This window comes from Phodopus roborovskii, unplaced genomic scaffold (genome assembly GCF_943737965.1).
Source record: "Phodopus roborovskii unplaced genomic scaffold, PHOROB, whole genome shotgun sequence".
Classification (NCBI taxonomy): Eukaryota; Metazoa; Chordata; class Mammalia; order Rodentia; family Cricetidae; genus Phodopus; species Phodopus roborovskii.
The window spans coordinates 536,405-553,712 of NW_026126603.1; the positions used below are offsets into that span (position 1 = coordinate 536,405).

A 17,308-nucleotide genomic window follows, 5' to 3' on the forward strand; every position below is an offset into this window, starting at 1 on the left:
ATCAAGACACATTGAATTCTAGTTTTTGGAGTCCCTAGTAACTGAAAAGGGGTTGTATGAAGATGAAGTTATAACTTTTTTTTTTAATACCCTCCCTTCTGTATATAATGTTCACCATCACAAGGCTTTTCTCAAGCTGGATATGTAATCTACTATGCAGTTATCTGACAGTTTTATACCTGGTTGCCCAGTGTGTTGAATTGTGTCTGTAAATTTTCAGATCTCTTAAGCCACGCACTAGTGTGCCCTGGGTCATCTCCTGCAGTGTTCTGAGTCTAGAAACCTACAGCTCTCCGTGTGCCTTCATAGACTTGAATACTCCTGCCATCTCTTGTAAAGTATCTAAAAGTGCTCTCATCAAGGGTCCTTTAGCTTTGAGCCTAGGACAAGCTCACTTATAAAGGCTTATCCTTTAAAGACTTAGGTTCATCCTAGGAAACTGAGTGTCATGTTTCTTTCCTCAAGCTCGCCTGCAGTAGTTTTGGTTTTCCTGTGTCTATTCTTGCGGAGTACCAGCTTTCATTCAGGTTATACCTATGTGTATTTGTGTGAACTGTCTCTTGCCCTCACTTTTCATCTTTTAAATCTAAATGTCTGAAGCTGTCTGTTCTACAACTGAACTATTTAACTATGTTCTTCTAGACCTTGTGGCTTTAGACATCTGATGGTGCAGACCTAATGATATGGTTTTGACCTGCTTGAATGTAACAACAACTGAAGTTTCATTCAGAGAAGAAGCCTTGCAATTAGTGGATCTGTGGTCTTTATTTTTAAAAAGTTCACTTAGTGTGTGTAGGTAAGGGGTAACCGGTGGAAGTCAGTTCTCTTCTTCCACCTTGTGAGCTCTGGGGGGTCAGTGTTAGGTTGTTAGATCCTAAGTCATCTTACCAGCCACTTCTTTTAACTTCAGTGTTTGGAGAATTGCACTGCCCTTGTGTCATCATCATCAACCTAGAGTTGAGTCTATTCAATAGCCGCTAGTGAAAGGGAATTAAGCATAGACACACTTTTCCACTCTTCCCCAGGGAGGTCTGCATGCTGGTAGGGATGCATCTGTCCAGGGAGGGGGCCTGTTTCAGGCTGTTTTGAAAGAGATGTAGACATAGTATTAAACGTTTCTTCTCAGCCCCTCTGTCACGTGTCTCAGGAACAAAGCATAGTAAGAAGAAAGTGGCATCCCCACAGTACACTTGCCTGTGTGCGTTTCAGTTCATTGGGTGAGTTTCCCTAAGAAGGAACATGCCCAGCCGAGTCTGCCCTAAAAGTTGTCCATGATGGAGTGCCAAGACCTTTGATGCCTCTAGGTGCTTTTTTTTTTTTCTTATTCTTAATATTTTAGATTCTTCCCTAGCACCCTGGCCAATAGAATCAACCCTAGCAGTCCAGTGTAAACAAACCACACTTGGTATCTGGTCGTCATAGATTGAAGCCCCATGTAGTCAAGAGCAGTAGAACTTGCTGATGTTTATGGTCAGGGAGCTGATGCTTGGTGTGAGTCCATGAGAGCTCCATGTCTTGGTGCTGGCCAGTGATCTCCAAGCCATGGCAGCAATGTGGTTCCCTGGGAACCACAGCCTACCAACAGGCAGCAACAAGAGCACAGGGCACAGAGGCATATGGAAATTCTACTTCCATGCTTAATATACAGCAAGCCAGATGAATTTTTCATATTGGCTTAGAGAGAAGAAATGGAAGCATTCCAGCCTTTCTTTGCCTATGTGCCTTTTGGAATTAGTGTCCTTTGAAGCAGCCAGAGAAGGAAGCCTGTACTGTAAGCACAGAGTGGTGTTTGCAAGTATGGGCTATAGGAGAGGCAATGATGATTTTGGAAACATTATTCTTGGTGCTGAATTGAACAAAGAGTTATTACTGCTGGGAAAAAAAAAAAAAAACTACCCAGTAACACATTGTTAATACTCTGAGATTTGGGCCTGGAGAACTGTACCATGAATGGGGTGGGAGATAAATAGAGAGGAAAATGGCAAATTAAGGGGACAAATAGCCAGGAGAAAAGAGAAGAGGGAGGACTGCCTGCTAGCACTAGCAGAGGAGAATACATAACCAGTGTCTGATGCATTTCCTTAGGAATCAGTGTGTTTGCAAATTGCTGCAGTGCATCTTAGCAGAATGTAATCTGAGTAACGAAGAGCTGACTAGCACACATAGTTGGATAAATTCCCTCAGTACTCCTGAAATATAACAGAGCAAGGAACAGTATAATGAAAAATAACAGAGAGAGTAGCTAGGGGCTTAACTTATGATCAGTGTTCATTACAACAAATGACACTTTCACTGCAGAGTTACCATAAAGATTATTGACTCTTACATAATGTGGGTCCCATCTGAATAGATTCCAGAACAGCTTAGCCTGTGAATGGGAGGGCTGGAGCAAGATGAGGATGGAAGATGCACCCAATCCCCTCCTCATGATTTCAATTAGTATTGGTGTGCTGCCCATTCAGAACCCTGGACAGAACCTTCTGCATGGCGGACTCCCTTAGTGCTTTTGGCTCTGACTAGGGTGGTTATGTCATACTGGGTGAAGACCAGCCTCAATGAGTGGCTGAACTAGTAGGTGTTTTACTTCCAAGGACCTTCTGTGTATTCTCCACCATTTCCTATTTTCCTCAGGCCTACATAATACAGCCTCTTTTAAAATATCTGTCTGGAAAGAAGCTTGCCTTTTGTGTAAAACTTTGTGCATTTTGCAATTCTGTGGTCTCACCCAAGTTTAGAATGGACAACCCTAGTTCTAAGTACAATGTTCAGCAGCCTGGATTTTTTAGTAACTGTTTAATGCCTGCTAAATACTCAGTACTTGGTGTTATTTCATCCTCATGACAGCCCCATGATGTATGTATTGTTAATCTCAATCCTAGTTTACAGATGAGAAAGACCTCTTAGAGAGGTTGAGCGACTTGTCCAGAGTTACCCAGTTACCAAGAATTATAGATGGCTTGCAGAATGATGTACTTGAGTTTGCTGTAAGTTAGCTTCCATACAAATGCTGAACATGGAGGAAGTTGTCATATCTCCTGCTCTCTTCTCTCTCTCTAAGAATACTGTGCACTAAGTGTATCTAGGTCTCTGCTTCAAGCTAGAATCCACAAGGCAATTGAGCGCAGCCTGTTGTACATTTGTATGTTGGGGCTGAGGGTGTAGGGTCTGTTTTCAAAATTCTCACCTCACAAGCATGAGGCCTAAGTTTAGTTCTTGGTATCCACATTTAAAAAAAAAAAAAAACAGCCAGGATGGTAAGCACTCCCAGTGCTGGGAGGTGGAAATAGGAATATTCCCAAGACTAGCCTAATTGCTGATCCCTAGATCCCAATGAGAAACCCTGTCTCAAAAAAAAAAAAAAAAAAACAAGGTCAAGGTAATGATTCCCGAATAACTTAAATAAGATTATTCTCTGGCCTCTCCATGTACACACCACATGCATGAGCATACCTATTCACACTTTTGCATAACACACACACACACACGTGCGCGCACGCACACACACTGAACACACCCTCAACTTAATGAAAAGTGACCTCCTAAGAGAGTTCTCTTCGGGATTAGACAGACACACAGACACACAGACAGACAAACAAACTACATACTTTGGGGTCACAGCCACCACGGGAATGAGTGAGAAGACCTGCATGGGTAATCCACACAGCAAGTCTTGGATCTTACCCTTTTTTTAATTTTTAGGTTTTTGGTTTTGTTTTGGGGTTTGAGGATCATGGAGAAAATACTTTGCCAAGAAATAGAAATGTAAAAATAGTGAGATTTGATGTACAAAGCAGATGTCATGTTTGTGTCCAATATCATCTAAAGCCTCTTTTTCCCTCATGAAGCTTGACTATGACGTCTCATCTTGTTCTGTAGGAGCTACTTTCTGTTTTATGGACTCTCCATAAAACAGAGTTGGGAGTTGATCATTCCCAAATGTGGATTATTGCGTTTGCATGGTCCTCTTCCCTTTGTGTGTGTTGTTGAGCTCTTGTGTCCCATGCCATAGTAGAGCTAATAGAAGCCTCCACAGCCCCTGTGCCTCTGGCATCTCCACCTCACGCTTTTACTCCACCTCACATTCACCATCTGCACATAGAATGTTCTAACACCTTCCAGGGGTGTTTTGTGGGTGAGATTCTTAGATGAAACACTTGAGATTCTTGGATGCAATGGGCTGTTGTGACAAGTTTCAGCTCTTGCCTACCCACCCACAGCCACAGTTTTTGCCTGTTGGGGGCATCAACCAAAAAAAAAAAAAAAAAAAAAAAAAGTCCTGAGAGTCAGCCCCTCCTCACAGTGTTTCCCTGGGTCTCCTCACAGGTTCCTTACTGGTGCCTGGGATCCTCTAGCAAATCTTGGTGCACAGCCAACCCAGCCTATAACCATCTTAGTTTTAGCCTTCTTTCTTCTGTAGACTGTTAGTTTCTCTGTCACTCTTAAAAATCTGATTTTTAAAAAAAAAAAATAGAAAAATACCTGATAAATAATCTTCGGAGTAGACCAAGGATTGTAGTATTTTGTTAACTTCCTTTTGAGAGGGTTTCTTCCCTTAAACCAAACTGTGGACATCAAGACTAAAAAGAAGGTGAAATCTGAAGATTCATTTTGTTAAGCTGTCATATCTTCAGATTCCCATCATTATTGGTGCCTTGACTGCAATACCACTGTCTTTCTTCCTACTCCTGTAGAACCCCTTGTGCACCAAGAGCTTGACTCATACCCTGCTGATGATGTCTTTACATCACCAGTTGGTGTTCAAAAGTTGGGACCTGTGATGAAGAAGCAAAAATTGACTTGATTTGCCATGTGTCAGAGACTCCAGGGACCACATCCCAGAGAAACAGCTTTGAGGAGGCACCTGGCTATGACAGGGTCATGGCAGAACATACCTGCTACCTTTCTGCCCTTTGCTTGAAGTCCCCTGGATGGCAGCCTGTGGATGAACCACCATAGATAGTCTGTAGCCAAAGACATTCTGGTTTTGATTACTGAAGTTGTTTGGTTTGGGTTTTGGTTTTATCTTCACAGTTTGTAAGTAGAAGTAATTTGTCTCACCAAAAATCCTTGAATGCCGAAGGGGGGGGGGGGAATAATACAACATTGTTTTAAATGGTAGGGATCATGTCATGATATAACCTAGCACAGAGTGAACCTTTGAGATGTCAGCCCAGTGACATTTCATTTAATGTTCCTTGTTTAAGTGAGTTTGATAATGGAAGTTTTATTCAAGTTCCATAAAGTACATATTATAGGTTGACTCCAAAGTGTCCCCCCCCCACTGGCTCTTGTTTTGAAGTTTCTCCCACAGACTTGTGTTCCCCTCCCATCTGATGGCACAGTTGGGAGGCTGTGAAAACTTTAAGAATCAGACTCTAACTGAAGGAAGGGGGCCACTAGGTACAGACATATTAAGGTTATACCCAGCCTCCGGTTCCTGCCAGACTGACTGCTTCCTGTCCACCATGGTGTTCTCCATCACATGCACACTCCTTCCCTCCTGTCCACTAGCCAATCCATATTTGCTGGTGACTGTTGGGTACCAGGCACAGGAGCTAAAAAAACAAAAGAGACTTAGACATAATCTGACTCCAGAGGCATTCATGTTCCATCTGGAAAATCATTCCATCACTTGGATGCTTTTGATGATCCTGGTAATGCTATGCAGACATTTATAATGTATCAACAGTACACTGCCAGGTATTCATTATTTTTCTCACCACAGGCCATATACCTGACAAAAATCACTCCAGGGAGGACGAGCTTGGCTCACAGTCTAAGGGAACATTCCATCATTGTGGAGAAGGCTTGTCAGTAGGAGTAGATCAAGGCTGTAGGCAGAAGCATGAGTCTGCCTGTTCACTTTTCTATGGATCAGGAAGCAAAGAGAAGTCTGGCACTGATCTGTCTTTGTTCTTGTTCCCCTTTTTGTGCAGTCTGAGACTCCAGCCCCTGAGATGGTGCTTCCCACATTATCATGGGCCTTTTCCACACAGTTAAACCTCTCTGGAAACAACTCCACAAACATACTAAGAGCTGCCTCCTAGTGGGTCTAAATCAGTCAAGTGAACATTGAGGATTGTCCATCACAGCCAGGTACAGAGGGGATGAAAGAAGACAGAAGGGTTCCTGCCCTCTATGATTATTCCTCCCTTTGGTGAGGTAAAAAGCAATAGTAATCATATAAACAGTATAATGTTATTGTGATACACAGTAAACAGGAGGCTTATATCATCAATAAAAGTGTTAAAGACTTGGCTGGGTAATCATACTTGAAGTGTCACCTCTCAGCTGTGCTTAAATGTCAAGGGACACAAAGCCCAAGAGGAAGAGGCAACTTTATAGTAGGAGCAACTAGTGGGTTTCAGGCACATCATGGTCTATGGGTTCAATTAATACTGGGCTTGGGCTCAGTACCTCTCCGTCTTGTCTGTGCCAGTTTCTCTCCTAGGCAATCCGCTGTCACAGTAGACCAGTGTGGGGTGCAAATCTGGGTTCTTCTCATTCTTAAGTAAGCAAAAAGAAAGGGCATTTCTTCCCTCAACAGCTCAGACCTGAGACCTGTTTCTCTCGCTGGCTGTCATAGACCACCTGCTTGTTTGTCATTCAGTTTTTTTAGCCAAGGTGACAAGACACCTTGACAGCCTTAGGCTGAACTGACTCACATGACTCCCAAAGCCATCAGTATCCCCAGAGTTGACTATGTTCTCATTGGGGTATTTAAGCCTCCGGTGCCTCTGATTCTTCATCTGTCAAAGGTGATGGTACCTTTCTAGGGGAGAAGCTTGGGAAGAGCTGCAGACAGGAGGAAAGTAAGGACCAGTGTCAGAAACGGCAAGAACCTCGGATGGGAGTGGCAAGGGAACTTGTACTGTCTAGTTTCATGTTAACTTTACACAAGCTAGAGTCATCAGAGAGGAGCGAGCCTCAGTTGAGAAAATGCCACCGTAAGATCTGGCTATATGGCATTTTCTTATGTTTTTGGTTGTGAGCCTAGCCTTTAATGGCTGAGCCATCTCTCCAACCCATATATGGCATTTTCTTAACTAGTGATCTTTAGGGGAGGGCCCAGCCCATTGTGGGTGGTCCTAGGTCCTATAAGAAAGCAGGCTGAGTGAGCCATGAGGAGTACACTAGTAAGCAGCACCCCTGCATGGCCTCTGCATCAGCTTCTGCCTCTAGGTTCCTGTCCTGCAAAAGCCTTCCCTCGTTATTTTTGATGATGAACTGTTACAGGGAACTGTGAGCAAAATAAACCCTTTACTCCCCGAGTTGTTTTTGGCCGTGGTATTGTATCACAACAGTAACCCTGACCAAGTATGGGGAGGTGACCAGGGGCTGGGACATGCAGGCAAGAATCCATATATGCAGGACAAAAGTAGCACTGTGCTTGATACCTCTGCCTTACTATGGGTGTGTACAGACTACAGCTTGTTGGTCCCTGCTGCCTTTCTCTGGAGGTGCAGAGGTCCCCCACTGCCTACATTGAATCCACTTTTTACTTTGGTGACCACTGTTTTTGAGGACAGGGTCTCTTTCCATCTCTGTGAGTGTGTGTTATGGTCAAGCTCACTGGCTTAGGGACTCTGCTGATGCTATTTTGGGATGACTTGTCATGTTCCTGCTTTGATTTACTCTGTATTGATTATCATTTAACACACAAAGAGTAATCTTATTTCCCATATATCCAGGTTTTAGGTTAGTGCCTGAGCATTGGTCCAACTATCATAATCTCTTCATATACTTGGTAATTTTATAGTGGCAGAATGTTAAGTTTAAAGTGATTTATAAAATAGGAACAAAACGTCACAATAGTTTGTGGTATTTTATTGTATTAGCACCTAGTTGTCTATGTTCCAAAATCTCTTTGGAAAATTAACTTTTAAAGCCAGACTCAAGTTACTGGTTTTTCATCATAGTGAATTTAAAAAATAATTTTGAAATGAGTAAATTACTCTTGGGATAGGTGGTCCCTTCAGGTATAATGTTTGTCAGAAAACGAGCCTGTTTGGGAAACTACCCAGTGTCCTTGGTTTCTCTCCTTTCACCTCTAAGTTGAGTTTGGAAATTGCACCATTTAGCACTTTGCAGTTTAATTTAAAAGGATTACCTATTTTCTTAAATGCTTAAGCAGCGGAGCAAGTTGCAGCTATTGATTTTTCCCTGCATGTATTCCGTGGAAGCCCTTTCTGCTCCTTCCCCAGGGAACATACCTCCTGAACTGCATGCTTGCCAGTGACAGCTCAGGCCTCTGATACATAACCAAAGACTTTGCCTAATATCCTTCTGACTGCTTGGGGAATTTTTATTAAGTAAAAGCATCATTAGAGTAGACAGGATGATGAAGTTTAATGAACATCTTCTGTACATGGTGTTGTTGGTTTTGCTCTTTCCAGAATCTACTCTTCTCCCCTCCAGTGGGGAAGAGTGAGGTTGGAATGTGCGGGATGTTTTCAATTCTGCCTTCTATTATATATTGTATTTTGGCATAGCCTCACATCTGTGTTCAAGCAGCTCTATTTCTTGGGCTATTTGTATGGATGCTGCTTACACATGTATGTTTATACATTCTTTTTACACTGTGTTGAGAACACTGAAAATTGGGAGAAGTGATGGCGAAGATGGGAAAGCATATTGCTGCTAGTGAAGTTGTGGGGAAGCTTCTCAGAAAAAAAAAATCATAGCATTTTGAATTAATGAGACTTCTCCTAGGAATAGGAGAATAGTTATATGTTTTTTTTTCTTCAGGACTCAGCAATTTATGTGCTAAAATTCTGTCACCAGCCCCTCATAGCTTCTAGATGAGATAAATAAAGATACTGAAAATGCTTATTAATAATCCAGCCTTCACACTTTGTCCACAAATTTATTTGCAGCCATGTTAAATTTAGCATCCTACCATCAGATTACAGATTACAAGTAAAATTACTTCTCATTATTTTTGCTGGCCATCTACTTAGGTTGTAAAATTGGTTCTTTTCTTGGTCTGTATAAGGACTTTCCATGGAAACACCCAAAACAACAGTAGGGAGGCATATGACACAAGCAAAAGACTACAGAACAGCATATTGCACCACGCATATACCTGGCATTCCAAAACACAATATTTACATGGCACACAATGTGTTTCTGGTGTGCCTTGAGTATACAGAATACAAAAGAAGTGAAGTTTGCATTCCCCACTCTCAAGAAGAAAACGTGGTCCTGTTAAGAAAACAAGACTGGAAAGTGTGGAATGGTGTAAGACAAGATAACTTAGTCAGGTTTGAGCTTTGGAGTAATTGTCTGGGTTGACCCAAGTCTGAAGTTGAAGAGTGTCAGTTTTCTCATTTGGATAAGAAGGATAACAATAGGACCTACTTCACTGGGCATCTGTGATAGTGGATAATGAGTTCATGGAAGTCACGGTACAATGAACATGGTATCATCAAGGCCTTCTGCTGATGCCTTGATATAATGAGCCAAGGGCAGGAGTCACTGTGTCACCAAGGACTTAATAGTGAGAGCCTACTAAATCCCACAGTGTTTCCTTCTGGAGGGAAAAATAGGGGTGACAACGCCAGGGAAGCCTCAAAATAAGATTGAAAGCTGACTTGTAAAAAGGACCCAGGCCAGCATTCAGTAATAACACAGTTCATCCAAAACAAACAAATAAAAAAGCACAGAGGCCTAAATGAATGGTAGCTGGTAAAACACTTAATACCAGGCCTCAGACTGACTTAGCATTTATTTTATATGTGTATGTGCATGGGTGTCAATGTGTGTGGACACGTGTGCGTGCATGTACATAGAGATGCAAGATTGAAACTGAGTATTTTCCTCTGTCAACCTCCTAATTTACTGAGATAGGTTCTCTCAATTGAACTCAGATTTCTGTGTTTCAACCAGTCTAGTTATCCAGCTTGTTCTGGCCATCTGCTGCCTCCTTCTTTTAGCCACTAGAATTACATTTGACCACCTTTACATGGGTTTCAGATATCTGAACTTCTATACTCACATTTATCCAGAATGTGCTTTTTAACCCAGAGTTATCTTCCCAGCCCCAACTTTTTTCCAAACACCTTAATGTGATCATGTCAGTCTTGACTGCCTTCCAGATCCAGTTTCCAGGATGTTGTTAGAATCCCTTGGAGGAGGCTCTTTAGAGATGTCCTCTCTCCTGCTTTGTTACAGTTTGTAGCTGATTCTCCAGGTGGATTGAAGAGGCCAATGATTTGGAAAGCTCTGATGTAGTCATTGGTGCTGTAAAATTAGATGACCTTTCTGTGCCAGAGGGTACAAAGAAATAAAAGCAGAGACGTGGGACAGAAGAGGTCACCAGAGAGGCATCGGGAGGATTCCAGGACCATGCTTTGTAACCAAGAGACAACTTCCAGGAAGGAGGAGTGAAGGAGTGGGGTGGTCCCTGGTGATCTTCACGTGACAGCACTGAAGGAATGAGATGTTCACAGCAGGAGACTGCAGAAAACGTCTGGATTTGTCTGACTACAGTGTCTCCATTCAGTAGAACTCATACTTCAGTAGTGCAAAACCCGCACATCTTGTTATACTTAATAAAAACACTGATTGCAAAATCTATTATGATGTGATAGGCTGGAACATTTTGTTATTTAGTCTCACCTACTAATGGGTAGTTGTTTTCAGTTTCATAGACTTGGTATGATCCATGTACAACTGCTTTAATAACACACTTCAACAAAGCTGCTTTTAAAGGTAGGAACCTGGTGCCAACAGCAGTCTGTGAGATCTTTTCCTAATGGCTTCCCTGGAGAAGTTCCTCCCAGGGCATCTTCTGCTGGTAGCTCAGGGCATGGCCTGCTCCTTTCACTCTTGGTTTTCACAGATGAGGGTGGAAGACCCTTGTGTTCTTGAGCAAGATGGTCTGAGAGAATCCACAGGCTAATTGTACCTTTGAAACTGACCAGGCGTGCTCTAGGCCTGCTTATCAGTCTCTTGAGAATAACAGACCCTCCCCTGTCACTTTAGAATGTCCTTTCTTGGGGTGTTTTTGTTTGTTTGTTTGTTTTTAACTCAATGACTATCTCCCGTTTATTTTCTACAAACCTTAGAAGTGAGATTTTCTAGAACTCTTTGTAAAAGATACATCCCCATTTTCCAGTTTGCTTGAGCACTTTGTCCACTAGTTACTGTAACTTCAAAGATAATCTTGAACCAGGTTCTCTGTCAACACTGCCAAATTGATCCTGCTGGAGCCCTTTCATGAAGCAAAACCTAAGGATACATGGTCACTACATAGGTTTCAGGTCACAATTCTGATGTAGCAGCAGCAGCAGCAGAGAGAGAGGGAGGGAGGGAGGGAGAGAGAGAGTTTATAGAAGGGCTAGGTAGCCAGAGTCATGAGTTTTGTGAGATATTAGAAGGTGGTGATAGCCATTAGAGCATCTATCATGTGCCATCATGGACAGCATCATTTCTGTATGTCTAGCTCCATCTTTCCTAGAGCCCTCTAAAGTTACAAAGAAATTTCATCTTCATTTTGTAGATGAGAGCATCAGACTGTGGTGACTTAGTGGCATTCCCAAGGCCACGTAGCATTTGAAACTAAATGTGGCCCAGAATGAGGAGTTGAGTACACAGCTGACTCTCTTCCCCAGGAACTTACAGTCCTGGGTGCGATGGGGTGCTTCACAGAGGCAATGTGTTGTCTTGGGAGTGACAGAGTGCTCAGGGCTGAGGGATGGCTGGAGTCTGCTTGGTTGCAGAAGTGGGAAGAAATGGGACAAGTGGAAGAGGCTAGATCCTAGAAGGCCCTAAACTTCAAGGCCTAACAGAAGGAATACAATGTCATCACCTTTGCAGACCAATGTCTATCACACTTAGCAAATATATATCACCCTGGGTAATAAGTAGTATGACCAAGAATGATACATAAGAATTTGGACCCTGAGATGTGTGTCATTATTGCCCTGCCACAGTCTCTTCTCTCAGTGGGGATAGGTGCGCAGGATAAGGCTGACTCTCATCTGCCCACATAGCTAGAGGAATTAAAGGATCACACAGGGGACAGAGGCATCAGCCAGCCCTTCAGTGACTCACTGAGGAAATGGGGCAATGCATTTAGTTCAGCCATGGTTGCTTTCTTCAAAGGAAATTAAAACCTTTCTTCTATAGTGTTTAGAGCATTGTCATCGATAGAAAATAGCACGTTATTTTTCAGCAAAAACTCCGAAAGAAATATGGCAAATCGTGATTATTTCTACTTAATGCCACATCATAAGCCATAGTTTTCACAAGTGTTTTCTGCCTACTTCCAATAGATTTGCTGTGGTGCCCAACCTACAGCTACCCTGTAAGGAGAGTCACTTACAGGGAAGAAACTGAGGCTTGACAAAGGGTGGGTGTATGTGAAAGCTGCTGATCATTGGCTCAGAGTCAGCACTGATTAAGGGTCAAAACTCAGGTTGAAACATCTGCAGTGACTGCTGAGCCCTTTGTGGTGAGTTGCTATGAAGCCCCGGGAAGTCCAGGCACACACAGTGCGATCCAAGTATAAAAGGCAGCAATTAAAGCACTGGAACATTCCTGCTCTTTCTCTAAAGGAAGGAGAGCCTTGCTGAGTGCCACGTGGCTTTTGTATCTGCTTCTGGCTGACTTTTATGGATCCTCGCCCCTCCAGGGAACATCCTGCTTGCCCATGTTCACTTCATTCAGGCCAATGCAGTCAGGTCCCCTATCGGACTTGAGCTCTCTTGACCCCCCCCCCCACCTCTTGTTGTAGATATGCCTTTGCTAACACTGACGTGGTTTTGAGTGTCCTTTCTCATTGATATAACAGGCACAATTTGAAGGAGAAGAGATGTATTTTATCTCTTATTTCCAGGAAATAGCAACCCAACATGGTATAGGCATGGCTTGGTTCACCCTTTGATGAAAAGGAAGCAAAGCTAACCCCGGGGTCTAATTCTAAAGGCCTCCTCCCAATGGCCTCCATCTTCCAGCTAAGTCCATGTCTCAATAGTTCTGTAGACATGCCCCCCCCAAGAAAAAACTGTGCCATTGTCTAAGGATTGAGGGTTCAAACACAGCCTGTGAGGGCATTTCACATTCACACCAGAGCACATATGGATGAATGGTCTTGTTTCTGTTGGTTTTTCTAATCCATCAAGTCTAATGCTGTTTGAGTTTGAGCATGTGTATTGCTTTTTCCTTTGTGGGGATAAGAGGTTGTAAAACAGAGGGAAAATATAAGGAAACGGTATAACAGATGATCCTGAGATCAGGGTGTCCTTGTGAATGCATAGGACAAAGTCAGATCTTAGCTCTGTGCCATGCTAGAGGACATCAGAGATGAGACCCCCCCCCCCCCGGGGAGTATGGAGTGTATGGCCTTGGCTAAAGAGATGGCAGAGGCTCTGTGATAGAAAAGTATGTTTCTGAATGTGCAAATTAAGGTGAGGTGTAGGCTAGCCTGCTGTGGCTCAGTGTCTTTCTGTTTATTGTCTTTGGGAAGGATTCTGGGAAGGAAATACATAGGCAGAGATATTGAAAGCATGGGAATTGAGAGACAGATCTAAGGTTGGACTTGCTCTGTGCACCATTAAAACCATTTCTGGGTTATAGGACCCCAGGTGTCCAGGCCACTCTGACCATTATGTTAGTACAAAGCTCTCTAAGCTCCTAATTGCTACAGAGCTTAAGCCTATCTGCAAGCTCCCTTGTAACCTGTACAGATATGTCGCCTCCTTGCCACAAGAGAATGGCTGTCCCTTTTACCTGCAGAGCAGTTCCCGCACCTGGCTCTGGAGTCCATCTCCTGTGAGCTGTGAACTCTGAATTCTCAGCTCTGTGAGGGCAGACCTCTCTATCACCACTGTTGGAACAACCAACTTCTAAACTGACACCTGGGAGCCTGCAGAGAGAGGACATAATGTTACCTATTAAAATGCTGGCACCTGGCTTGCCACCTACCAAGGGGACAACTCTGCTTACCTCTCAACTTGTCAGCCAGAGTGTTGGTGCAAATCATGAGTGTCCTTGTGTTCGTCATTGTGTGTAGCTATATAGTATTGGTATCAAAACTGGGAGAAGGGACTAGGGGTGTAGCTCAGTGGTAAAGCACTTAGTCTAGCATGCTGGTGGTCCTAGGCTCATCCTCTGCAGTGTACAGTAAATAAATCAGTAAGTAAATAGACACCCAAACAAACCTTTATAACAATGGATGTGATTCTGGCTAGGCATTAGAACCAGTGTCTTCTTACATAGAGAGGTGAGTGTCTTGGCTGACCCTCATCCCATTTGTAAAAAGCAGGTGCAACTACAACTGAGACCAGGCCTTTCCTCTAGAAATACTGAGGGCGGAAATGTACATGGAACTCTCTGGAAGACACAGTTACATTAACAAGGAGAGTTAAGGCTGAGCTCTATTTATTTTAGGGTGGCTTTAATTTCGTTTAATCAGAATTACTCATAAATTATGAATTAATTACTATCTGCCGCTCAGTTAAATCCTTTTGGCAATGGATGCCATCCACTGTAATTGTGGGGCACTTTGTCAACATTTAATCAGTGGTACTTATTAATGTGGCATTGATGTGTAGTGGCATCACCACATTATCAATCACACATAAACAGCTAGCAAGATCTCCAACACCATTGCTCTTAGTCACATTACTCGGCCCCTGGGCTTTCAGGCCAAGCAATGGTACTGACTCCTCACGAAATGGGTACTCTGTCTCTCCAGTCCAGTGAGTCCTTTGTCCTTGTAGATGGAAACACTCTCAATCTTTGGAACACTGCTCTGGAAGGGCTTTATGAACATGACCTGTGTTTGCAGTCCTGAAGACCCCTTCCCCTTCATGCACCCTGTCAAGGAAGTGTGACATACCAGGAACCTTGTCTATGATAGAAAACCATAGCAGAGTGTGTATACACATACGTGCATGTCTGTACACACATATGTAAAATCATAAATTCCTAGAGTGGATGTGGCAGAGTAAGCAGAACAGTTTTTGGCTTATTGAATATATCTGGTGATTGAATATTTAAAATTCTTTCTGAAGAAACTTAGACTAGTCAACAAAGCTCACAGCTTTACCCTCTCTCTCCCTCTCTCTAGCCTCTACGGCAGACACATGCAGGCGAACCCAGAACCCCCAAAGAAGAATAACGACAAATCAAAAAAGATCAGCCGGAAACCTCTAGCAGCCAAGAACAAATAAGGAGCAGACACTCTGGATTCTGGCCTCCTCTCTAACTCTTCTGGATTTCCTTGCTCTGTCTCAAATAAATACAGTGTGCTTGTGCCTACTTTAAAAAGAGAAAGGACGGAAGAAAGGAAGGAAGGAAGGAAGGAAGGAAGGAAGGAAGGAAGGAAGGAAGGAAGGAAGGAAGGAAGGAAGGAAGAGAAGGAAGAGAAGGAGGGAGGGAGAGGAAGAAAGAAAGGAAAGAAGGAAGGAAGAAAGAAAAAAAGAAAGGTTCTTTTCTGTCCTCCCAGTGCTTGAGGGCAACCTCACCTTTGCACTTTTGAAATTCTTGTGGTACATTTTTATAAAGTCTTAAATCCATTCCCATTTGTTTCCTTAAAATTGCCAAAGGCAGGAAACAAAGCTCTCATTCTCCTGCAAATTCTATGGTAGGCACAGGTTTCAGTTCCTTGAATAAACGTCAGAAGGCTGCCTATTATCAAAAGAATAATTAAAATCATGTAACCACTTAAATGTCACACTTAACACTTTTAACAATTTTCATTCTCTTTCTGTTTATTCACGTAACTCATTATTGTGCCTTATTAAAAAAAAAAATCTTCACCGCCAAGCTATTGTGTTCATTTAACTCCAAAATGATTTTAATAAAATCTTGAATTTATATCACACATTTCTTCTTGACTAAAATAAAAAAAAACATTACCTAGTACTGTGGTATGTACATTTTTATTACTCCCTCCCCCCAAACAAATTTTACCTCATCTAATGTTATTGATTGTAGATGATAATCTATGGTTCTTCCCACGAAAGAAATAAAAAATTAAATCATTGTTGCTTTCCTCTCACATCAGTTTGTCAGGTTATTTTTTTGTTTTGGGTTTTTTTTTTTTTTTTCCTCCTTTGAAGACTGTTTCTAAATTGGGAAGGAAGAGAAAAACAAATCTCTAGAAGACGCTGCCAGAGGATTTTGGAAAGCAATATTCTTTCACCAAAGGAAACTGTGACTTTTGCCAGTGTCTGCTAGACTAGGACTATGAAACAAGAGAAAGAAAAACTCAAGTGTGTTTTTTGTCACTGGAGAGGATCTGTTCACATCGAAGCATCCTCCTAAGACACTGATGCCAAAGAAGTTAGACAAATATGCACGATCTATACCCCACCCAGCATGGACACCACTTTGGCAGAGCCATTAATCAGCCGTAATTGAGCATCTGCAATAGGCAGTTTTCCTTCTCACCATCAGGAGTGTGTGTGGAGATGAATTTAACCTAAAAACAAGTTTTGTGGGAGCACTGGAGACCTTACAACAAAAGACAGGTAAGATTAAATACACGCTAAATGGGCTGTGGGAGAAAGACCCAACTCTTCCTTGCAATATCTGCCATTCGTTTCCCAGCTATATCCTAAGCCAGCCAGAACAGAACAAAAGGCCTTGAATTCATTTGGTCATGAATTTCTTGTCTTAGTTGAGACACTGCATTTCAAATTCTTATTTTCTTATTTCCAGTTAATACCCTAGGAACCATTACCCATGGGAAGGGGGAACCCCGGCTACCAGACCCCATTCCAGGCCCCAGATGGCGATGCTTGCAGGAGCAGTTTGCCTCACCATGGATTTTCTCAATTAATATTTTAATGACAATTGTGAAATTGTAAAGGGAAGAACAGTGTCACCATTATTGATTGAAAGACATGGGTCACTGACAAATTAGCAGCAAAGTATTAGTAAAATCAGCAATATGAACATTTATAAATGAGCTCTGTAGATATGAATATGGGCAAGGCATTTAAATTTGTTAGGAAGCAATATCCACCAAAGCATGAAGATGTAAAACAGTAAAAACTGACTAGTCATTAATAAACAATACAAGTCAAAAATAAGCAATGTATAACAATAAGCAGATATTTTGAGGTGGTCATTAAATGTTAGAAGAGTAATGTGAGATAAGCATTCTTATATGCTGCCACAGGGAATATGTTTCCTCCAGGTTGGGTATACCACTTTAATAATGCACATTTAGAAAGCCCTAAAATTATGTACTTCAGGACAACAATTTTTGCTTCCAAGGATTTATCCTGAAGGCACTGCCAGAGGACAGACAAAAAGCTGTGTTGGAGAATTGCCCTGGTAGCATGGTGTCCAT

General features: G+C 42.4%; 1 protein-coding gene across 1 annotated transcript in view; it reads left to right on the top strand.

The window, feature by feature from the left end:
• Rsu1 (Ras suppressor protein 1) overlaps nt 1-15,825 on the top strand; it is a 183,788-nt gene extending 167,963 nt beyond the window's left edge. Inside the window, exon 9 of the mRNA XM_051205833.1 lies at nt 15,077-15,825. Coding sequence (XP_051061790.1) covers nt 15,077-15,179 — 103 coding nt within the window. The 3' untranslated portion in view covers nt 15,180-15,825. The remainder of the gene's footprint in view (nt 1-15,076) is intronic.
• Nucleotides 15,826-17,308: the final 1,483 nt, after the last annotated feature.